At 39.6% G+C, this 25,059-nt stretch overlaps 1 protein-coding gene across 29 annotated transcripts in view; it reads left to right on the top strand.

Moving 5' to 3' along the window:
- Window positions 1-25,059, top strand: part of ABCC5 (ATP binding cassette subfamily C member 5) — a 94,340-nt gene that overhangs the window by 64,039 nt on the left and 5,242 nt on the right. For 8 of the 29 annotated variants that reach the window (XR_012674652.1, XM_075157206.1, XM_075157205.1 and 5 more), the window contains 13 exons: window positions 1,661-1,774; window positions 2,834-2,946; window positions 3,908-4,016; window positions 5,474-5,701; window positions 6,004-6,146; window positions 16,241-16,372; window positions 16,622-16,818; window positions 18,127-18,344; window positions 18,923-19,064; window positions 20,578-20,744; window positions 21,303-21,586; window positions 22,079-22,281; window positions 24,396-24,651. Coding sequence is in view for 18 of the 29 variants with exons in the window: in XM_075157206.1 (XP_075013307.1) it covers window positions 1,661-1,774; window positions 2,834-2,946; window positions 3,908-4,016; window positions 5,474-5,701; window positions 6,004-6,146; window positions 16,241-16,372; window positions 16,622-16,818; window positions 18,127-18,344; window positions 18,923-19,064; window positions 20,578-20,744; window positions 21,303-21,586; window positions 22,079-22,281; window positions 24,396-24,651 (2,306 nt within the window). In the remaining 11 variants the exon portion in view is untranslated. The other 21 variants (XM_075157214.1, XM_075157220.1, XM_075157210.1 and 18 more) reach the window with 20 other exon arrangements.

Genomic DNA, 25,059 nt, shown 5'->3' with positions numbered 1-25,059 from the left:
GTTCTTAAAAGCCTGTACCATGTGTATTCTCACGTGTCCACTGCAAACAATTTTGGAAAAATTGCTGGAAATCTTGGCAGCGAGAGTGTTCAGAAGGATGCCTTTGTTTTTATTCATGTATATTGTTTTTGGAGATGAGCTGATGATAATGAAGCTTAGGGAAAGAAGTGCTCTGAGCATATGGAGATGTTACAATGTATATTACGTATCTTTGAAAGCTGTTTTATGTCGAGTAATTCTCAGTGGTTAGGGCTGTTATTGTAAATCACGTCATATTGTACATGGCAATGATATGAATAGGTCAGAAGACATTGACCTATTCTCTATCCCATCTTAGTCTGTCCCTCTGACATAGGACAAGATTCTTGCCGATTTTGGTCTATTCTCTTGAAATTTAGAACTGGTTGTTTCAAGAAGCAATTGTTCAGGAAACTAAGAAATGCCTTTCCCTGTGCCCTTCTTTAGTAAGCTCTTCTTGCATTCTAGTTTGTTTCTAAGACAAACCTCTGACCTCAGTCTTGCCATTTCTGACATAATTTCTGCAGTATCTTCTGCTTAATAAAAAGGCATCTTTGTAATGACATTGTTTACAGAAATTGGAGTCCACTGACTACCACACCTCTTGGATCTTGCTTAATCCTCCTCCCTGTAGCTTGAAGTAATTACCCTTAACACTAGCTATCCTGGTTCTTGCTTTCCCCTGTGAAGCACATCCACCCCTTTCTCTGCCAGTACAGGTTCTTCTATCTTCCAAATATATGCTGATTCTTAATGCTCATTTTGCTTATATCGGATTCCTGCGTATGTACATTGAGACTCTGAGATTGTATCTATGTAACAAGCCCTATCATTGAAGTTGAAGGCTTAGCAAAGAAAGCTAAAGTGTTAATAGTGCCAGATGTTAAGTATCTTCTGAATCTGAAAATCCATTTTCTGCAGCTTTTTACATCTGCAAGGGCATAGGAAAGATCTCGACTTGCCAGTGTAATACAGCTAGTTTGGCTTGAAAGCATGGAATGCTCTACACTGCAGTTGGGTAGAAGAGAAAGAGTAGCTTACCCAGTCGCAGCTGTAAAAGAAGTCCTAATGAGTGGAAGGTGAAAACTGTATGATAAAGTATGGGTAGGATGCTAGATAAAGCTTAAAAAAGATCCACAGGATCTGTAATATACCAACTAAATCTAATCTTTTTCTGTTTTCACCTAAGAGGTGATATTTGCTTAATAATATCCTTGGCACTGAATATGGAATCATGTGACTACTATTCTACGAGTGACATTACTTTTTTGTAGCACTTGATTTCTCCTTGAAAGTTACCTGTACAGTACTTATTCCAATGCTGCTCTGTTTATCTTGCAAGAACTGATAAGATGATGTCAGTGATGTAAACTTTAGCACAGTTTTCATGCTGCTTTGTTTTTCAGTTCAGCCTGCTGCATAATCAGAGTGATTATGTGCACTGTTTTAGGTTCTGAGTTTCTTTACAAATTGCAAAGATTTTTTGCACTGAAGTTTCTCCGCCATTACATTACTGTGATTCTGTCTCGCTATTGTGTCTTTTACACCTTCAGTAGTTTTTATTTTGTACCTGTGCTAGTTCTGCACAGGTCAGGTTTTGATAGTCATTTTCCCACAACTAATAAGTTTCTTTTTGGGGTAGGAGCTGCCTTCACATGTTTGGAGACTGCATTCCGCCTTGACGCTCTCCACAGACAGATGAAGCTCCTTGGAGAAGACAACCCGGTCAGCAAGCTTCAGGTTAAACTGGAGCCAGGTATTGCTTTTGGCTGAAGCTGCTGTATACAAAATTTCTGTATATCGATGCTGGAATATAGACCAAAAAAGAACAATTTTTACATATCCTTTATAAAAGAAAGAAAAAGAAATATGATTTGTAAACCAGTCTAAAAGTAAATAAGGAAACTTGCCTTTAAGTTTTCTTCAAAGTTGGCTAATTCATCTTTATAAATATTGTTTTGTTTAAGAACAGAACAGATTCACTGAGTAGAAACAGAGTGAAAAACTGCCTTGAAAGCTGTGTGATTTTGTGCTTCTGAATATGTAAAATAAAGTAGTTTATAATGAAAGTATTTGGAAACGTCATATAAAATCCTGTGCTATTAAATGTTCCTCTTTTTATGTGTTCATGTAAGAACTATGTATGTATGCATAAGCATACAGATAAACATATGTACTCGCTCTCCTGTTGAGTCAGCTATGCAGAGGCTGTTTGGTTATCCCCTGAGCCAGATGCACGTCTGCACTCCAGCATCGTGTGTCTTCTTCATTGATAGTTCTCTAGTTCTATGGTCACCATTGGAGGTGTGAAGCAGTCTTCAATCTAGCTGATATTTAAACCAACCTAAAATGCAAGTGGAGATGATATTGGAACCAAATGGAATGGAAAAGCATGTGTTGGAAGTCTCAAAAAAGGAATAAGTAGTGATTACCTTACATTGATATCTTTAAAAATTTGTGGTATGGTGATTCCCTGAGTTTGGCACTGGAAAAAAAGAAAAAAAAGATTTGTCTTCAAATGTCAGGTGTGTTTTCAGTGACTTCTAATTTGAAGTGACTTGTTCCATTGGGAATTAATACTTAGCTTACAATGATTGATTTTTCCCTCCCTCCCCCTCTCCCCCCCGGCCTGTGTGTTTGGACTGCTTCCATTTAATTTACTGCAGTAAATTAAATGTACTGACAACAGGCTTGTTTGGTTTTTAAGTCACTACATCTCAACTTGGTGATCTCTGAGGGATCTGTGTACTTGGAAGGGTTGGAAATTAGTGTCCTCATTAGAGTGTCTTATAACATTGTTGTCTTCTCCTTTCAGGTGTAAATCCTAGTAATTTAATGAACCTCTTCACCTATGAGAAAGGCTACTGCTTTGTTTACTACCTGTCCCAGCTCTGTGGTGACCCAAGACACTTTGACTCCTTCCTAAGAGTGAGTGTGAATAAGCATGTGTTTCTCTTGAGATTTAGAGCTGCTTTTTTTTTTTTCTTTTTTTCTTTCAGGTTTTGTCACTGTGGCTAATTGATAGGGGTAAAGTTGAATACAAGTGTGTCTGAAATGGAAGAATGGTGTAGGCCTTACTGTCAACCTAGATAATTCTTTCTGTGAGGTTTCTCGTAAGTGAATGTGCTCATGCTCTTCTTTCATCTCAGATTCTGAGCTTATGAGGTGCCAAATACAGAGTAGTAGTACATTTTTGTTACCTCTTGTTCTGTCCTCCAAATAATTAGAGAGCTGTTCCAGCATAGATTGATTGTGACTGGAACAATGTGATTTCATTCACTACTAAAAAGTATTAGCTTGTGTTTTTTCAGCCAGGGTGACAAAGGGCATGGTTTCCTATACTGGGGCAGGTTTGGTGCCTTGGAGCACATTTGCAAAACCTATAGAAAATTATGTCAGCTATTGACTTGTTTTTGAAAAGTGACACAACTCATTGCTTTTTCTTTTTGCTGCATGCATGTTTTTCATCTCCTCTTCCCGTCCATCCCCCATTCCATCTTTCTCTTTAGTTCTGTAAGTATGACTTTAGTCCATAATCTATCAGTGAATAATACAGTGGCCAGCTGTATTCTGACTTTCCACTAGTGTTAAGTACGAGGACACCTTCCTGCCCTTGATACGTTAATGTATCTGTGATCTGTATCAAAAAAAAAACCCTGTACTCAGCTGTCAATGTATTTGCAGCTACCCAATTTTTTTCTTGTTACGGTGCTTTTCTCATCTTGGGGGAGGAGGGAGAATGTTTTTCTTGATATTTTTTTTTTTTTTTTTTTTAAACCTTCCAAATACTTGTTCTCACTCTTCCATCTCTTTAATTGCATGCAGTGGTTCTACATCGAAAGGAAGTTGTCTTTCTCCTAACCATAATTTATTGTTTTTACTGGGTCAGGCCTACATTGAGAAGTACAAATTTACCAGCGTTGTGGCTCAAGATCTTCTGGATTCCTTCCTGAATTTTTTTCCAGAGCTGAAAGAGCAATGTGTTGAGAGCAAAGCAGGTAGGAAAATTACTTAGTTAACTGTAAACGCTGTAGAAAATCTTGATGATAATTTTTGTGCTTGGTTTGGAGGATGCATAAGAAAATGCTAAGGCAACCAAAACCCTTTGGCAACAGCCAGACATTCGTGATAGAAATAGTTGTGATTTATTGTTACTGTCTCCATGTTGGGGAATGAGAACAACTTAAATTGCTGACAATTTTGGCATTAATTAGCTGAGTGGCCCTCAGTTAACTTTCTCATTAACTCATCTTTCACACTGCAGACAGAATGATCAGTGCGTGTGAGATTTACACATGCTCAAATGCAAGGAAAAGGTGAACACGCTTTGAAATTTCATCTATTTTAATTACAGAAAGCACGCTTTGAGAACTGTAACTTTTCCCAAGGTCCTATCCATGCATATAAAATCTCTTCCATAATGGTTCACTCTCCCTTACATCCCCTATTTATAGCTCTTGGTGGATTTATGAAAGGTCTGTAATCTACGAGGTGCTTATTAGCCCACTTGCTTAAAGAAATGAGACTAATGTTATCCTGCTATGTGTCCATCCTTGCAAGTAATTATTGAACCCATTGGTCAGTTTAAACCAGACCGGCAGTGGAGTATAGCTCTTACGGATACTACGTTCCTATAGGCTTTGTGGAAACTGCCTGTGGAGAGATGTAGATGAGTGATCCTACTGTGGGAAAAGCTGCAGCATGACCTCAGCAGTTGTGTGTTTTATTTGGCCCACTGGTTGGCTAATGAGTTAACCACAGAAAGGGCTAACTTTTGCCTGGCTAATATTCAGGGGATGCAATAGAGAGGAGTTTTAGGGTAGATGGTGTGGAACGGGAAGTATTGCCAAGGGTTAGGAAAGTGCTGAGGTGGTGAAGGGTCAAGGGGAAGAGCTCTTTTGGAAATCAGGCTCTGCTAGCCCTAACACTTGTGGATAAACTTTTTGTCTGTTTGTTTTAGTTATTAATTGTATAAATAAATTTAAAATTGCTTGGTTTTGCTGGTGGGTAGGAAGAGTTTAGTCAGCCCTCTTGCCACTTCTTTTTTTTTTTTTTTTTTTAATGAAGCGGGTTTTCCCCTTTTTCTTCATTCTTCCTCGAAATTCTGAGAAATGCATGCACAAAAAATCTTATATTAGAACATAGTTTGATCATAGATAGTTGTCAGGCTGGCTGTCTTAAGAGTGTGTGTGTTTCTTGTACTTACTCACTGTAATGTTGAACTCTAGAAAACTCATGGTTAAATTTGGCAGAGGTGTTGCTGGCACTCTTCCAGATGTAGCGTAGGCTAGCCTGATGAGACTGCTAAGACTGTTATGTCGCTGTAACTATAGGTTGGTCTGATTTGCTATTGTTAGAACCTCTCTTAACTGTGCTAGAAGCAGTCCTGAACCTTGAGGCAGCCAAGCCACCTGCAGAGACTCCTGCTCGACATTTTTGGTGCTCCTCATTCCAGGACTGGAGTTTGAACGTTGGCTCAATGCTACAGGACCTCCGTTAGCTGAGCCAGACTTATCTCAGGGATCCAGTCTGACCAGACCAGTGGAGATGCTCTTCAAACTCTGGACCACAGAGCCTCTGGACTCTGTTGCTGCTGCCAGCAGTGTTGACCTCACTAAATGGAGAACGTTTCAAACCGTGCTTTTCTTGGACAGATTACTGGATGGGTCACCACTGCCACATGGTGAGTACTCTATCAGGATAGTGGAAAAGTATTCCTGGAAGAATGAATTGAATTCTAAAGAGCCCCATGCAACACTGACCTTATCATTCACGTAAAGTCAGGTTGGATGGGGCTTTGAGCAACCTGATCAAGTGGAAGATGTCCCTGCCCATGGCAGGGGGCTTGAACTAGATGATCTTCAAAAGTCCTTTCCAACCCAAACCATTCTATGATTCTGTGATTTTAACATTCGTTATTCTCTGATGACCTCAAACTTGACAAAATAGGTCATAGTTCTTTCTCTGTGTATGTGCTCTCTTCAGAGGTGATAAAAAAGCTTTCGGAATGTTACTCCTCTCAGCTGGACTCCATGAATGCAGAAATCCGTATCCGCTGGTTGCAGATTGTAGTCCGAAATGACTATTATCCAGACCTTTACAAAGTCCGTCGCTTCTTGGAAAACCAGGTACTAACTGCTGGATTAAAATCACTGCACCTCTCAGTGCATGAGACATGTGCATGAGACATGCGACGTGAAAGACCTTGGAACTTCTGCTTCCTGGCCAAGTGTAGACCAGGTGTGTTGCGAAGGGGCCGAGCATGGCTCACCTGCTAGCGGGTGGGGAGGAATGGGCAGATGTAATTTGAAATGCCTACAGATAGTCTCTGCTTTTCTAGTCTAACTCAATACCCTTGTCCCAGCTCTGCCCGGTGCATTTTTTGTGTTGCTTTGTAGCAGCCCTGGCTTTTCCAGACTAGAAATTTTGACACTACTAAATCATGTAATTGTTTGAATATTTTCACTTCAAGCGAGGCTAGGGCTGTCGAATTCCTTTCAGTAGTTTTTATTGTGCAGGAGCAAAACGTTAATGCATGTGTTCACTGTGGCCTCTTCTCCTTGGCCTTTTAAAAATAGTTCTGTTATTTGTGGAAATAGCTCAGTCTTAGAGAGCAAAGGGTTTTTTATTATAATTCATAAAAATCTTTGCATTAAACTTATTTAGACTAGACTCGGCTGTCTTTTGAAGAAATGTGTTGCTTGTCTCCAATCTGAAGTCAGTCAGGGCTGTTAGAGTGTAGCTGTAGAAGAACTGAACCTCTTGGCTTTTATTGAAGTGATATTATCCAGTTTTCCTTTTTTGCAGATGTCTCGGATGTACACAATTCCACTTTATGAGGACCTTTGCACTGGCACCCTCAAGTCTTTTGCCTTAGAAATTTTTTACCAGACCCAAAACCAGCTGCACCCCAATTTGCGGAAAACCATCCAACAAATCTTATCACAGGGCTTGAATCCTCTTCCTGCCATAGACACTACAGCAGTCACTACAGACACACCAGCAATGGTGCTTGAGGACAAAGTCTCAGAGGCCACAAATGGTGCCATTTCACTCAGGGATGTTAATGTGTCTGCTTAGATCACCAGCTCATGCCAGCCATGAAGCTTGAAAATGGGGACAGGAACAGAGGAAGGATACCAAGTGTCGCCTCCTTTTCCTCAGCCCTGCAGCTGCAGTGTGTTGTTGTAACTGGATTTCTCTCCCAAAACACAAAGCAAATGTGCCTTCAAGTATCCAGCGTGTGACACTGCCAGGTTTCAGAGATCTCCTTCAGCTGTGGGATGGTTATTTTGATTCAGTTCATACTGGGCAGGGACTCCTGGGCAGTTGCTTCTCCATGGAAAGTGGGTAGTTCCCCTTCCTGAGGCTCTTCTGGATGGTTTCTCCAAGTTTGTTGGTTGGTGGTTTGGTTTTTTTTTTTTCTTTTTCCTTTTTTGTCTGAGGCCACTGAGGCATGTCCTACTTGCTGTGTGTATGTTGCTGGGGAGTGTATATGTGTCAAGCTGCCGTTATCCTGATATTTGGGCTGAAGTTCTGCAAAGGAGAGACTCAGGAATTGTCAGTGGCAGCAAACATGTTTTCATGTTATGCTCCTTAATGTGACAGAGATATTGTGATTTGGGAGGTAGGGGACTAATGCTTAAATAATTAAGAAACTAATTTTAAATAGCTCCTGTTCCCCCCTGCCCCCAGGTGGCTAAATAATAATAATGCTTTTTATATATATATAAATATATATATAAAAGAGCAGGGAAACCTTATGATGGATTTGAAATCCTTCTGTAGTTAACCCTACCCTCTCAGTTTTCCCTTTGCACTCAATGGGACAAGCAATAAAGAAATGTGTAGGCTTGAATTTTCAAAAAAGTTAAATTTAGGTGCCCAAATGCCATCAATTCTGGTACTAGCTGGATGCCTAAATCTTTTTAACTGTTTTGACAAGTCTAGCTGCAACCTTTGTTAGTGTGTTAGGATGTGTAGCACGTGCGTTCATCAGATGCACTGTGTGTCTTCTATTCTGTCCTTTTGGAAGAATTAACAGGACCTTTAATTTAATTTTTTTAAAAGATCCCTAGCATATGTTGGGTAAGTCAACCATGGAGATATCCATGCTAAAATTTTACTGCCTTGAATAACGTTTGCCTGAATAACAGTTGCCCTGTCATACGATGGTCTGATGTGAAATTTTTAAGCCTCGCTTTACCCAAGTCTGTTTTCTGACTTGTGGTGGTGGTGGTAAGATGCCATTTCATTTACACAGCATGCTATTTCTCTTGATCACTGGCCAGGCATGCAAGATGGGGAGACGCTCTCTTCAGTCTGCACCATTTGGTCTCAGGAAGCTGAGGGCAAAGCATCACTGGGTATTACAGAGTACAGGTGATGGTTCGTAGACTCTGTGCCATGTTCTTTTTAATCTGCGGGTAGCTGTGCCTCTCGGTGAGCTCCCAGGAAGCATCTCTGAGCTGATGTATCACCAGGACAGAGGACTAGTTTGAATAAAAGGTGAAACATTTGAAAGAGGCTCAGCTAAAGGAGATGTGAGAGAGAATCTGTCATATACTTTGGGGCAAATTTTAGCCCTGCTATGGGGATCTACATAGCACAGGAAGACGGGAAATTCAGGAGAATTTTTTTTTCACCAAAAGAATCTGTTTACACCCATGTGTGGATGGGGTCTTAGGTGCTGTTACTGGATCTGCATTTTCTGGCTTTAAATTAATTTGGACTTCACCGTAGCCTTAGCCTGGGCTGAACTGGGATAAAGCAATAATAAACTCAGGCCTCTGAAGCGCTTCATTAGTTTTCGAAATGGGCCATCAGCATTGTTGGGCTTCAGAACTCCAAGCCCTGTGCTTTGCTCCTTGAATGGGATTATCTTTTTCGTTCTGTTTTGTTTTCCCAGAAAGGATGGAGAATGATGTTTTCTGCACAAATCTGTTTCCTTTTTATTTGTTGTTCTATTGAAAGAGATTTGTGCAAGCTGACTTTCCACTTTCTGGGTTGCCACTGTTGGTGCTGCGTCTCCTGAACCCCACTGCCAGCAACAGCAGCCTGGCCAAGACCAGTAACCACTAGCATCTTTTTGGAATCCCAGGCCTCTGTTTTAACACGTTTTATTTTGTGGGAGAATGTATGTGACCCTGGTGGGAATTTTTAATTTACATGGATGCCTTATGATGATTGTCAAATTAAACTAAGCTTTGTGACAAGTGTAGCCTTTTGGGCTGTTTTTCAGCGTTCCTGCTATAGATGCGTGGAAGAGCTAACTTGGTACGTTGTCTTTGTTTTGTCCTTTTCTGGACTGTAGCATTCATGGAGTTTGGAAGCTATTTATAAGCTGCACAGCAAGAAGTTGGAGAGGTGGCAAAAGCAAATAATCAAAAGTAAATATTACCTGTTGTTACTACAACTGACTGAAATATATCAGATCAGCTGTGTATTTGCATACACGTGCATCAGAGCAGGGAAATGCTGGCTGAACTAACACACTGTTTCCTGATTAAAGAACATGAGATTTAAGTCAGTGTTTCTGCTCTCATCCCTGTGAGAGCCCATCAGATGGATATTTTCATAAGACTTGTTCTCTGAAACACAGAAACAAAGCAAGATTTGTTGAAAGTATTCCATGCATCCTTCTTCAGGTACTTACTTCACAGGTACTCCTCCTGTGAGCAAGAAGTGCATTTTTATTTTGAAGAGACAAAAAATTGGCAGCAAGTTTGTGGAGATAAGCCTTCCTTTTGTTGACACAAAATAAGTTAATGCTTCAGGCTACTTTCTGTCTTGATTTGTAGTAGACTTCACATTGATAGGCAAATTAGACTGAGATTAAATAGAAACTATTTATGTGCCTTATCTTTGGTATATTCATTTCTGATCTGTTAAAGTAAGATTAGTACAGTAAATCAGTTTTATTTAAGCAGATGCCAAGAGATAACCTTATCTTCCTAATTTTGAAAATGAAAGCTATTACTTTATTTCATTGCAGCCTTGAGCAGGGCAACATGGGATCCAGAAATACCACTTGTGGGAAAGCTCTGAAGAGCCAAACCCTTTAATAAAATGGAATATTACTAACTTAATTTTTTAGCATTTCATAGCCACTTTAGTTAATACGTTAAGTATAATTCTGGTTAGCTACACGTATTACTCTATTAAGCTTGCATCAGTAAATTTGCTGTCATGATACATTGCAGCATCCTAACCATGCACTCTATTAATCAAGAACAAGTCTAGCAAGCATCCCAAACATTCTGACTTAACCCAAACTTTCTCACGTTCTCGCACTGCAGTGACCTTGGCTGTTGCCTTTTTTGAATAACACAGGACCTTCTGTGCATCTATACTAAGCACGTGTAGTGCACAATTCCCTTAGGTCAAGTACACTTCTTCAGCCTGTTTTCCCTGTTTGTGTTTGTCCAAAGATAAAATAACACAATACAGTCAACACTTAAATGACATAACACTTGTTTTCACACTTTTTACTATAGATTGATAAAAGCTTGAAGTCATGATCACAATATCAGCCTCTGTGTATAAAATAAACCACAGTAGAAGTCACAGTGAGATTTATCAAGCCACTATTCTCTGAGACACAGAATTATTTTTCTGTTGGGAGGACCCAATTTAAATTACACTGAATTAGTTGAAGCCCCAAGTAAGTTGTTCTCGCTTTTGATTACATACACTCCTAAAACTGCATACCTAATTTCTAGTTTGGATTTGTCTAGTTTCAGCTTCCAGCTCTTGAAACTACTGGTTTGCGAAACATAAACTGCTTACTGTTACTAACCTCTTTCCCATGTAAGTACCTCTTAATTCTTAGAGAAAACAGATTGAGTTGTTTGGTCTCTTGCTGCAAGGTATGTTTTCCACACTTCATGTATTGCTTTAGCTCTGGGGTGGAGCATGATGTTTCAGCATCCTTTTAAAGTGGAAATTGCCAGAACTGCACACTATTTCTCAAAAATTACCTCAAATGCTGCTGTCTATTCTGCACCAACTTAAAAAGAATTTTTTATTAGTATTGTGGATTTATCCTGTTCTTTCATTAATTACAACAGTAATTTGGGCACCATTTAGAACATGGCTTACATGGACATGGCAACCTTTTATAGATAAAGGGCAGTAGAGAAAAGCTATTCCATAGTCTGGAGGTGACATTTTCTTTTCACTCTATACAGAGGGAGACTAGCTGGCTGCATTAAATGATTGAGCCTGTGTAAACATCTCCCCTCACTCCTTCTCTATGTGCATGCACCTTCTGCGCTGCAAAACTCAAGTCTTATACTTCTGATTTCTTGTCAAGAGAATTAGGATTATGTTGAACATAGCGTGCTCTGTGCCTCACAAGGAAGATGTTCTAATATACTAGAGACGAGTCTCTCTTTAAAATTTAAGAAATGGCATTGATGGGTTTTGCACAGCATTCGTTCCTTTTCCAAAAGCATACTTACTGAGATGCAGGGTCTTAAGGAAGAGTGGGAGATGATAGGAAAGGATGGGAGATGGGGTATTCTTCACGCTCTTATGAAATGATGGAAAGTGTCACTGGGATTAAGTCAAGTCATAATAACTGGTTGACATTCCGTGTATGACCTAGGGAAACATCAGCTTTGTGCGTTGTTTTAATTTTGGGGTCTTGTACCACCTTGTTCTTGTGTGCTGTGGTAGCCAGCATGGAAGTTTGAGCTGTGCTCTACCTCTGGGTGTGCCTGAGGTAATGAGGGAGATCTTTATCTAGCAATGGGAGTCTCCCTCAGGCCAAGCCACTCTGTCTTTCTGGAAGAAGTAGCTGAAGAGAGCACTGCCATATCAGGCTGCTTCTGGCTGGCTGATGAAAACCATCAGAGACTTCTTCCATACCATGCTTTTCTGAGCATAAACCCCAGATACTCCTTCCAAAATCTCCCTTAAGCAAAATGACATTCTATGCTACTCCTCTCTCACAGCTCTGACCACTGTCAGCCCAGTGGTATTCCAGGGACTAAGCCTGAGCCGTCCTAAACGTCGTATCAGGATCCAAAGAATTGGAAGAGCTCCCCGGTGCAGTATGAAGAACTTCTGTGTGTCAGAGTTTGCAGAAACAAACACTCATGTTGGGCCCAACCACCACTGCTTGGATCACTTTTACCCATCTCCTTGTACCTGGAGTTGTTGGTGAAATCCAAAAACTGGAAAACGATAATGAAAATACCAAATACTACGCTGTCAAAGGATAGTCTTCATTCACATGGAAATGAGCTGGCTATTTAACTAGATGCAAATCCCTTTTAACTGTTTAAATTTCCATAGCAACTGGATTCAGCCTCTCGGTGTCTGCTTTCCACTTTTACAAGGAAATGCGAGGTGAAGCACCTATGTAACGTGCACTGAGAAACAGATTGACAAAAAAGCAAGTGTCATTTTGTCTTAAAATATTCTCTTCAAGGCTTACTGTCTAAATAGACCCGTGTTTCTGTCTTCAGGAATAGTTTAATCCAGCAGGATTTCCAAGAGGTTATAGAGAAAATTCTCTGCTGCTTTTGTTCCAAAGAGTTTGGGGCTAACAGAAAAAACATCGCCAGCTGCGTAATGGATGAATTTGCCCATTGCCAACTTTGCAGCGGGGCAAGGAAAGCATGTCAGATATTGTAGAGACCAAGAAAATGTCCATGTCTTCCCTTCTTCTAATAGCATCATAAATAAATACTGTTACATGTTTAACTAGTTCACTGTTCCACGTCAGATCTACTATATTGACAGTTAGAGCTCAACATTTATACTGCTTTCAAGAATCTGTCCTTTAATGGAATTTATGCAGTTGTGATCTGTGATAGCTGTTTCCTAAAGAAAGCAGCGAGGGTGAAATAACACAGATGAGAGCCTCGCTGTTCCTGAGACAGAGGCCTTTCTTTTTCCCTTTCCCTCCCCCAACAGACCTCTCCTGTGTCTTGCAGCTTGTGCAGCTGCAGCTCTCTTGCATGACCCATAGACAAGAGGGGTCCTTATTCTTACTGACGGCAATGTTTGCTTTGCTCCTGAAAGGGTGAAAACTCGAACATCAGAAGTCTGTTGATTAAATTTGCTGTATGCAATGGAGAAGCCTTGTGTCTGTATGACGGGCGTAAGCAAGGAGCAGAGAATGTGTTTCTGGATCAGTCGGTGGTTGGACAGCTACTGCAGTTACCTGCGAGTATTTCCGTTCTGCTAAGGCAGAGGTTTGAGAGGAGGATTTCTGCATTTATTTCTGATAGAAACGAATCAGAGCAGTGTTTTCTGTAGAGCGCTCTCATTAAGACAACCTCTCTACCCAAGGACAGGTGATACAACCCTTAGACTCAAACCCATCGTTATAGGTGAGTGTGAAAACCAGCTTTTTTGGTAAACATCATTTCCTCTCATGCTGGCTGAGCAGCCTGTTTACTTGTCCACATTTGAATTTCTTGAGAAACACTAACATAAAAGGCCCAAATATGAAAAAGAAAGCGGCCTGCTTCAGTATGCCTTGACCTGGCCCAAAGACCTTGGAACTAGCAGTGGTTTGCTGAAGGGTGGCCTGCAAGGGGCCTTGTACTTCTGTGTTTCTTTCCTTTGTCATTGTTCTTCTTTGTTTATAGCAAGTCAGTGTTTTTTAATATATTTGTTCCTTTCTATTTCACTAGGCAGCAGTAGCTATCAAAGCAGGAGAAGCGGCATACTTCCTTTTGTCAGTTCAGCCCTTGGACAATTATTCAGTGATAAACTATCTGAAAATGTGATCTTTGACACGGTCTCGGGAAACCACTTCGTGAGGGTCAACAATTTCTCTGACTTTCTGTGTCAGGAGCTTCATGAAAATATAGTTTGGTTTTGTCTTCCTCAGCCTCTAAGAGCTGTTCAGGTGACCATTAAGCTTTCCTCCTCCAACTCTGAGGAGGAGAATATCCAGTTTCTTCCAGGTACTTCTGAGCACGGAATACCGCCTGGGCCCGTGAATCCCGGGGTGCCCCGCTGACCTGGCTCCCCTCAGCCTTGGGGTGCCCGCAACCCCCGCCAGAACCAGCTGCGGCCGCGGGCTGGGCCCGCCCGGCGCGGGGCACGCTGGGACCTGCCCCTTCCCTGCTCCGCATGCCGCGGCGGCGCCCCATTGGTGGTGCGTGCACCACGTGCTCGCCTGCCGCCTTCTCATTGGCCGGCGGTGCGATCCGTTACCTCTGGGCTGGACAAGAGGCTGAGAGGGTGGTGAGAGTGTCCGGCGTTGCCGCGGTAACGGCCGCCTCGGGCATGGCGGCGGGGCGTGCCCCGCGGTGAGGAGATGGCTGGGGGCGGCTTTGTGGTAGCCGGGGGTGGGGGAGGACGTGTGCGGAGGTGGCCTGGTTGAGGCCTGTTGTGGCGAAGGGTGTCTGCGTGGGGGGGCTCGTAGGTAGCAGGAGGTGTGTGTGGAGGGGGCCTTGCTGGGGCCGGTTGTGAGGAGAGGGGTGTTGGTGGAGGGGGCCTAGTGGGGAGGGTGTGCGTAGAGGGGGGAAAGGGACCTAAGTGGGCTCCTGGGTGTAGGTCTCCTCTGAGACCCTCTTCTCTTTTTCAGCAGAGCGGGGAACCTCTAGGGTGGTATCAGGAGCTGAAAGAAGCCAGCAATGGCGTGGTTCAAGGTGCTCCGTGGAAAGAGTGAGAGGCTTTCTGTTCCTAAATAAATCTGTCTTATTTGTTTCTCAGTTACAGTTCCCGAGTAATGCTCATTTACATTCTAGGTTGGTGCTTGGCAATGTAAAGTCGTGGAAATAGCCGGCAAAGCTACTTAGGATTGTGTTGAAAATGCTGGGAGAGAAAAAGCAATTAATCGTGAAAAGAGACCTTTACACAGACCCCACATTTCCAGCCAGTGATACCTCTATATTTTTTGATTATTGTACCCCGCTTGCTCAATTCAGAGGCGAGATATCTTGGTTGAGACCTAAGGTGAGTTTTAAGATATAAAAGCCCATGGTTTTAGCAGAACTGTACTTCAAGGTAGTAAATGGTATTTAGCATTGAGTGACTGCTACTGGGTGTTTTTATTGTTTAAAAATACAGAAGTGATAAAACCAATGTATGTCAGTATTAACAATATATATGTCATAGTTTTTAAGTCTGGGTGCTTGTTTGTAGGTGTGATTTAAATCCTGATGTATAACTTTTGAGTTTCTTGGCACTAGTTGAAATTCAGATATTTTATCATAAGTATATTTCATTATGCAAATAATATGTATATGAAGTTAAAAAATAGCATTATGTTATTCCCAAATTTTTCAACATATTGCATAACTCTTGAAAACAGATAACTGGATTTTAGAGTTTTTCGGAAGGATATTGCTCTTTTTTTTTTTTTTTTTTTTGCAATTGTTGATTTCTTTGATAACCTTCAGAGCAAGCCACATAAGAGCTAAAAACTTTAGAATGCATTTCTGCAGTACATTCATTTAAAGTGAAGTATTTATGATACTGTCTTTGTGTAGAGGCAGGAAAAAAAGGCTATAAAAATGTAACGGAGAAAAAAAGTATGTTGTCTTTTAGTGGTATTGTTTTTCTCCCCTGCATCTGGGCATGGCTGTAGAACAGTGATAGAGTTATTGATTATCAGATAGAATTGGCAAACAAATGACTTCCTGGAGCCCAGTGCAACTTTCTGCTTTTGTACCTTACACCTTAATTACTACTGAGGGCTGATCAGTTAATTTCCATCTCTTGCAGTGTTTACAAGTGAGAGAAGAACCATTTTAAAAATTCACTTTCAGATCCAGTTAAGTGTTCAGGACTCTGCATTTGAAATTACCTCTTTTGCTACCAAGTAGCAAATATTTTTATTTGCCCTAGGGAAGGTTTTTCTCTTATGCTAATTTGGAGGTTTTTGTAACTTGGGATGTGCAGTTCAATGTGAATGGTATCAGTTCTATCGCACTTGATCATATGTCTAGCAAGGAGCTGATGAATTGTCTTTCACTTATTGGTGCCTCTCTGAAGGTTGCACCTGTTGGTGACATTTGTTTACTAAAATCCATGTGGGAACTAGATTTACTTCACATAAAGTTACCTGCAAAATCACCACACGGCAGTAATTTGTTATTGCTTGCTTAGGCTGTGTCTGAACAGGAAATGTTCTAGAGGTAAAAACTCCCTTATTTTGTGAGAGGTCTCTGGAGCCCCTCCCGCTCCCTGAAACACAGACTTCCTTAGACTATCATGCAGGATTTGGCTTTAACTCCCCTTCTTTTAATTTTAGGACATTTGTTCTACTCCTCGGTTATTTTCAAACAATCCACAGGATGTGCAAGTGAAACAAGGAATTTTGGGAGATTGTTGGTTCCTGTGTGCCTGTGTAGCTTTGCAGAAGAGTAAATACCTACTGAATAAGGTATAGAGAAGTTTCTTGTTTCATATTTCAGAAGTTTTCTTCACCTAATTTACATTTGTATATTGCTCTTGAATCCTAGGCCTCAAAACTGAATATCAGTTTTGTTATGCTTAGCTTTACTGTTTTTGTTGTGATTTTTTTTTCTGTGATTATTACAAACAGTTAATATTCAGCATATTTTAAACTGGCTTTGTTTTTTTTTTTAAAAAAAATTCATTATTTGTCTTGATTTTGGCTTTTTTCATCTAGGTAATCCCTCCAGGGCAGCCCAGCTGGACAGATGAGTCATATCAAGGCTGTTTCACTTGTCGAGTCTGGCAGTTTGGACACTGGGTGGAAGTAACCATCGACGATCGTTTGCCTTGCCTTGGTGGTAAACTCTGCTTTTCCCAGTGTCAGACAGAGGATTTGTTTTGGCTTCCACTGTTGGAAAAAGCATATGCAAAGTATGTGAACACTGTTATTGAGGGAAGTAAAGGGACGTACAATACTTGTATACGTTCTGCTTACTTATTTTATCTTATTTATGCTTTGGGCATAAAACTGTGTATTATTCAATATAAAGTACAATGGCTGCCAGCTTTCCCATACTGGGTTGTGCAGAAGTCTCTCTTTAAACTGTAGATCTGTAAGGTGTGATTCTAGTTGCATATGAGGTAAGATAGTCTTAGGGAGAGAATTATGATGAAAAGAAAGAGCTGCAATGAATTATCAGGATTCAAATTATGTTCATTAAGTCACTATCCATTGGTCATCTAATTTATTAAAGCGAAATGTTTTGCTAGTGCACTGTTTAAGGGCAGCTGAGGGCTCAATGAAAAGCAGAAAGCATGCAAATATTTTCATGGAAAGCAACAACATTACGTAAGCTTATGCTAGCTGAGGCTCTGGTTGTATGAGTTTCATTGCTCTTTTGCTTAATTTGATAGTTTATTATTTTGAGATGAAACAACCATGTTGTTAATGTGTTTGAAAATGCAGCTATTTTACGTTTTATGACACATCCATCAAAACGCTGTCCAGATGGACAAAACAATTTGGAAACAAAGTGCACTGGTAAGATATATCAAATGTCCAAAAGAACTTGGACAAAAGATGCTGTGGTTGCCAGCAGAGGGCAGAAAAAGACTTTAAGTGTGAAGTAATTTATTCAACTGTAGATACATGTTAAATCTTCCCTGTAGGTTTGAAAGGTAATATTCTTTGTTTGCTTTCTGTAGAGATCTTATCGTTCTATCTTGTCTTACCATTCTATTATAGTCTTGATTTCTTTTGCTATCTTTTGCATCTGCTGCATCAGGTAGGGTAGTCTCTTGATTTACTTAAATTGTTGAAGGAAGTGCTACGCTGATTGATTGTGCAGAGTGAACAAAGAATAATTGAAGAAGAGGAAATGTTGTTTATACAGAATGCAGTTAGTATATCATGAAAGATGATGTAGTGCACAGATAATAAGGTACAAATGACTAGTACTAGACCAGAGCAGTTTCTGTATAGGGTGGAATGAATTGTAATAAACTTCCCATCAAACGGTGTAATGTCTGATCGCTTACATATTCTTTAGATGTTGTATTCTGTATAAATAAAATAGTATGTGCTTCCTCTTGCCTACTTGGGGTTATGAGGTAGGGTATAGTCATGATTGTGATATAAGGTGGGGTTGAAAGTACATAAGAACCATGTTTCTTTAATTCTGCTGTTTGTAGAATCTTCTTGGGTTTTTTGTTTTTGTTTGTTTGTTTGTTTTTTAATAGAGTGCATGGATCTTACGAACAGTTGTGGGCAGGACAGGTGGCAGATGCTTTGGTTGATCTGACTGGAGGAATTGCTGAAAGATGGACCCTGAAAGGCCCTGGAAGAAACGTGGAGAAAGAGAAGACTGGCATGGTTTTGGAGAAAGCAGTGTTTAGAAGATTAATGAATCTGAAGGAACAGTGTGTAATAAGCTGCTCAGTCCTCAATTCCAGACAAGGTAATAGTAAAGTTCTAGACATTTTTAAAGTAAATGTCTCTATTTAACAGGGTTCAGAGCACAAGGCAGCCAGCAAATGCATAGTGCTGATTCTAGTACCATACGAGTTTCATGGTGCAATTTTATATAACCTTGGGTAAATAAAGATTTAAGGATGTTACTGAGTTCAGGATGGAGGGTGCTTTTGAGGAGTGCTTTTTATATTAAATTATATTAAATTTATTAATATTAGTTCTCAAAAACAAACGCGCACCCCCCACTGCCTGAAAAAGCACCTAAAACAACCTTAAAAACCCCAATGAACTTCAGCAGCAAGAATTTGTAGATGTTTGAGATCAAGTAGTGAGTTAATACGCTTTAAAATTTTCATTTATTTTATTTCTATATAGTCACAACTAAAATGAGCTGCTTGGGGTTTTTTATGCTGTTTTTATACCGATTTAAAAACAACTTCCTTTTATCTCAAAATTGCCTTCTTTCACAGGATAGTTTAACGTCATTCATTGTAACACATGGAGCACGTTCTTTTGTTTACTTTCAAATACTCTTTTTGTTTGTTTGTTTTCTTTTCTGTTCAGGTGCAAGTGAACTAGGAGAATTTCATGCCTTTATTGTGATAGACATGTTGAATCTGTCTGACGTGTCAGGCAAGGAAATCTTCTTACTACGAATACGAAATCCTTGGGGGAGGCGGTGCTGGAGAGGTCCTTGGTGTGAGGGGTGAGTAGGTTTATTTTCATTTGGAAAATCATTTGTGAAAGTTCTGAAGCACAAAGCATACCTATATATTGCATAGGCAAATATTGCTAATAGGCTATAGCAGAGAAGTTCAGCTTGAACTCGCTAAAGGATTGCATACGGTAGTTCACACAGCTCATTGGTTCTAAGGCTGGTCATTTTGATCTATTAGTTCTGGTAATCTAAATTTTTTCAATAACAATTTTTTTTTGTTTATCAAAGCATCATATCTTTTCGTAGAGATAAACTTCAATATGTTGGTTTATTTTCTGTCTCTGATTTTTGTGGTGCTTTTTTGTTGTTCTGCAATTGATCTAAGTATCTTTGCTCATAAGATGTTTGTGACTTATAAGTAGTCGCTCAGCTTTACTTGGCTCTTCTCATTTGATCTTGTCTCAGTTGCAGAAGACAAGCAAAGGAGTATGTATAAAATAAAACATAGCAGAAGGAAGGATGCTTGTGGTTTTTGCTTGTGTGCTCTTGTTTCTGTAGATTAATATGAGTAGGAGAAGCTGGAATCGAGTAGGTATAAAGAAGAGATCTGTTTTAAAGGAAATGCAGAAATATATTTAGCAGTTCATATAGCAAAGTAACAAGAATGAAAGGGCAGACTCCACTAGCTTATTTTGAAAAGCGTTAGCATATTTAGACTATACAGAAGAACATGCAATTCTTGACCCAAGGAGCAAGCTTTCAGCATTAAAATATGGTAACAATATGATCATGTTAATAAACATTTTAGAGAAATAGTTTTTTTTTCCCTGGCTTAATCACATTAATTGAGACTTAAGTTGATGTTTTTTGCTTTTGGCAGAGTTTTGGTTATACACTTGGTCTCTTGTAGTTTCTTTGCCAAACAGTAAGTTGCCATGTAGTTGCAAGAGGATAGCATTTCATTGGGTGGCCTTAGAGCCCTGTTTTATTCAAGTGCAGAACTCTTCTTTGTTGTTAGCGAAACAATCAAAAATGTTGAAAGTACTATCTTTTAATGGGCCCTAAATAATGAACTGTTTAAATTCTTGGTTTATCGTGACTTACCCAGCAGATTCATGGGGATAACCAGCTGCTTCATACAGAGAGTGGGTTTTTTTTATGTTCATTGCACAGCATTAAAATTCTTTCAGAACAGTCATTGTGCAGCTTGTTTTACTTTTTCGTTGCTATTTTTAACAACTGTTAAAATCTTTATTTTGCTCTCACACTTTGGACTGTACTGTCTGTTGTAAGCAAAGTCGCTATTTCACCTAGAAATATGCTGCTGTTTCCAATCTGGTGTTAGGTTGTTTCTAAGTTTTCTTTGATGTGTTGTGATTCATACTTTGTATTATCCCTCTCACTGGCTAGCAACATGTATACAGAAATATTCAATGCAAGTATTTGACAATAAAATGAAGAAACCTCTTCTTATTGTCCAGCTCCATAGGATACTTGATAGAACATTTTATGGAACTTTATTGGGCAAAGAACTAAATGTTAACTTTTGCCTTATGTGCAGTGGTCAAGGATGGAGCCGGCTAGATCCAGTGGTCACCTCAGAACTGCTCTCACAGATCCAAGAGGGAGAATTCTGGGTTGATGAAGAGGAATTTTTCAGGGAATTTGATGAGATTACCATGGGCTTTCCAGTCAATGAGGAAGGACAACTTCAGAGCCTCTATACAGGTGTGGTATGAGAAAACATCTTTCTCATACAAATAACATTATGTCAATGGGAAAGACTAATTTGAATTGCAAATGGGTGCAACTAGACCATAATTTCTCTTTCTCAGTCTTGCCCTCTCCTTTAGATCCATAGGCCTTTTCTGTCTCTCCTGGGAAGAATAGAGGAACAAGAGGAAATTGAAGATCTTTAGAGGAGTTGTTGATATTTCTCAGAGATCTAGTTACTTGCTAGTTTGTTGAGAGATTAGTGTTCCCTATCTAGAAGGCTGTTGTTCTGGACAGCCTTGTGATTTTTTTTTTTTTTTTTTTTTTGGATGGGAGATGAAGTTCAGATTTCTAGGAACAGTTTCTTGTTGTAAAAATCATGTCATCAATCTGCCATTACCAGTTGTGACATTCATTCTCATGCCTTTCAAAATGTTGGTCATGAATATCTGCTTGGAGAAAGTGTCAAGGTTATGACAGCATGTTTTCTTGGGCTGGGGGATCTCTACCATATATCTGTTGTATAAAATTAAGTAGCCTCTGGTGTCTGAAATGTTTTTCTTATTTTGTTAGAGAAAGTGCTGTATCACTCGCAGAATCTTTTTGGATCCTGGGTGAGAGGCCAGTCTGCAGGTGGCTGCCGTAACAACAGCAGCTTCCCTACCAACCCTAAGTTCTGGTTGAGAGTCTGTGAAAAGAGTGAGGTGTGCATTGCTCTGCTGCAGAAACATAGGAAATACAGTGCTGACTGGGCCGGAAGAATTCAAAGTCTGACTCACTTAGCAGAGGAAAATCTGTCTTTGACTGAAGGCATACAGGGGAAGAATTATCAGGCTGTGGGATTGCATGTGTGGAAGGTAATACAGGAGTGACATTTTTCGTTTTGCAAATAGAAGTTTTAAAGCATTTCTGAAACATCTGAGTAAAATAATTCATTTCCTATAGCATTGATATGATTCAACTGTTCACACATTTTACATCTCTGGTATACGTTAGAATGATCCTGTTCATCTCACAATGCAGTTATTGTCTGTACAAACTATTAGTGGACTAGTACTTTCTTCTTATCATTGAGTGCTGAGTAGCAGAACTTTTGGGACTGTTCTAAACTAGTTCATGACATTTCAGGCTGATTATTTGAAGACTATTCCTAAATTTACTCCTCCTGAATATTAACTCTTCCTACTCCTCTTTGATGTTCAGCTTATCTGCTGATACTCCTTACTTGTTTCCTTTTGTAAATGTATGCATGTTTAGAAATGTTCTAAACAATATTTGATCATTTTTAGTTTTACTAAAAACTCCTCATTTTTCCTAAACCACCACACATCATTATGCATCTATTCTAGGTGGAGAAGAAACGGTTTAACCTTCCAAAGACCCTCTCTGCTCCTCCAGTTGTAGGTACCATCTGCCATTCCTATGATAGAGAAGTGCATGTATGCTGTGACCTTTCGCCTGGGTTTTATCTTGTTGTTCCCAGCACTTTTCTGAAAGATGCAGTAGGGAATTTCTTGCTTCGTGTATTTTCAACGGGAAGGATCTCTCTCAGGTATGTTTAAAACAAAACAGAAATTTTCTTATATTGACATAAAAAATATAGATGAAGTATAGCACTAAGTGTAAATGTTCAAAATATTTTTGAAGGGTTGTGCAGAGTACCAAGTAACAGCATTGTCTTTGAATTCATGTACATAGTGTTCTATCTCCTTGTTTTTTGCATGAAGTTGCTACTACCCCTTGTTAAAATATCAGTCAGAAGTAGTCAATGAGTAGCATCTTGACTCTAAACTGCAGCCTAGTGTTTTGAGAAAGTGCGTATTTTGTAAAAGAACTGAATAGGTTTCTGCAGAACATGTTTCTCAATATGTGAAAGTTCTTTCTAAATGTATGGAAAATTGAAGATGTACCACAGAAGTTAAAACCAGCTGTTATTATTGCAATCAGCAACAGAAAAGGAGAACAGTATATTATCATGTATGCTGGAAAACACATACTAACAGATTGCCTGACATATGACATTGTTATTAGCGATCAGTACAGCTTCAAATGCAAATGGAGTGTCAGCAGTGGACTCAGATGACATAATACTCACAGCTCATCTTTTCAGGACAGGTGTGGAAAATAGCACTGATATTTTCACTGTCTTCTTTAGCTGAACGAAGAATTGTTTTTTGAATTAAAGCATTCAACACTGACAATACAGCTGAACTTCTTGCTTGTGAAGGCCTCAAGAAGTTTACCAGCATTATGATAAAATTCTTGGAAGGATCACTGCATATTGTGTTCTAGCTGATCTTTCCTCATAACTTGTGACACAAAATAGACTGTTATAATGGACTTGGAACAATCTTTTCTTTCTGTATAAAAATGCTTGCTTATCCAACAGGAAATATCAGCAATGTCAGTCCAGTAGCTTCTAATGACTTTTAATTCTTTTAACTGTAGCTGACTACATAGCTGTCTCGGCACTTAAAAGTCAATTATTCGTGAGTAATTCTGTGTTGGTGACCATAGCCTTGAAATAAATACTTAAGAAGACACGATGATGAGTAGTTGTGTCGAGTCAGCAAAGTTGTACCTTCTTCTAATAAACCTGAAAAAATCTGAGGTTATTTAACAGCTTGCACCAGGTAAGCTATATACAGAGGCAAAACATACTGTTGGCAACATGTTTAAAAGCTGTTCAAATTTTTTTTATGCTCTGATAGTACAATATCAACTCATATCTTCTTGGAGAGAAGCTGGCACATCACACTACAAAGCCAGAACATGCATTAATCATTTATTCTGTGGAATTTGGAAGCAAGACGGCATCAAGTTTTAGACTGAATAAAGGACTGCAAAACTATGAGGCTAATTTTGCTCTATGGGTGCAAATTGTATACTTCTTACCAGCAATATATTTGGTTTCTGGGCGTATTTCATCTGTACAGCATGTTGCACTTTCAATGATGGGATAAAATTTCTAGTGTTGCTGTTAAGTATAACACGACTGAAACAGAGGTGCCAGTCTGGATATGTGTCTAGAATGGACAATCACAGAATAACGTAACAGCTGGTATATGTTTTCAACTGGAAAATTGGAAATAAGAACAGATGATATGTTTCAAGTTATGTTGAAATACAATTTCAAATGCTGCACAACTGATAATGGTACTAAATTGTTCATATGGCTGTGAAAAGCGGTGCTGGGCTAGGATCGAAATATGGGTTAACGTTACAGTGATCAAGTCAGGGAAAACTACCGTTTTACCTACAATTAAAGACATAGTGAATATAAAAAAGAATGCAGTGTATGCTTTGGACATACTGAGGTGGTTGTCTACTCCAGAAGTCGCTGTCAGTTCTATCACTTTCAGATAGGACGAATAGCACAAGAGTATTGAGGAAAAATGTGTAAGCTGCATTACTTCATGAATGTACAAAATCTATTTGGTTTTAGTGCATTGTTTGCATATGCTAGGTTGTTCTTGTGGAGTTCTGTGAATTACCTAAGGACTTAGAATTGTACAGTTCTCTTTTTCTTCGTGCTGAAAGTTTGGAGGAATTGTATTTATGTAAGTTTATGTAATACCAGTTCATTTTTGTGAGCTGGTGTTCTAGATTTTGTGAAATCATACAGATTTTATACATTTAGCTTCTTTTCTCTCTTATGTTTGATAGTGAGCTAAAACCACCACCCGCAGATGCTGCCCTCTGTGAAGAACTCCCAGCAGGTGAATGGGAGACAGTGCAGCTGCATGGATGCTGGAAAAATGGGCAAAGTGCTGGAGGTAGCAGGAACTTCCCCTCCTTCCATATCAATCCCTGCTTTCCCCTCTCCATTCCTACAGGATCAGGAAAAAGCAGTGTGAAAGTTACCCTCCGTCAGCACTGCCAAGATAGCAAGTGTCGTCCAATAGGTTTCCATATTTTCCAGGTAAGACTTCTTCTGGTCAGTTTGATTGCTCATTTGCCAAGTGTGAAGGTAAGCGTGTCAGTTAGTTCAGTGCTTCTTGCACTTGGCAAGGGACATGCAGCTTCTAGGAGAAACACAGGCTGGTCCTGTGAAGTAATGCCCGTGAAAGATATGGAATAAGTATACACTGGGTAGCATAGTAACCAGATAATTGGTTCCGCTGAGTCCTTCCAATGTTCTAAATTAGTTTTAGAAATGATGAACTCTTTTGAGGATTTGCAAAGAATTCTCAGTGTCTTAGTGACTGAGGACCAGACTTTTTGGTAATTGATCATGAAAACTTACTTTCTTCATCTCTAAGAATTATTTACTTGTCCATTGGCAAGTGGTGTTGGATCCACAGACAAAATTAGAATTCAAAAGGACTGA

Source organism: Calonectris borealis, chromosome 9 (genome assembly GCF_964195595.1).
Source record: "Calonectris borealis chromosome 9, bCalBor7.hap1.2, whole genome shotgun sequence".
In the NCBI taxonomy this organism is placed as follows: Eukaryota; Metazoa; Chordata; class Aves; order Procellariiformes; family Procellariidae; genus Calonectris; species Calonectris borealis.
The sequence above is the reverse complement of the archived record's forward strand: the minus strand, read 5'-3'. Positions and strand labels throughout refer to the sequence as shown.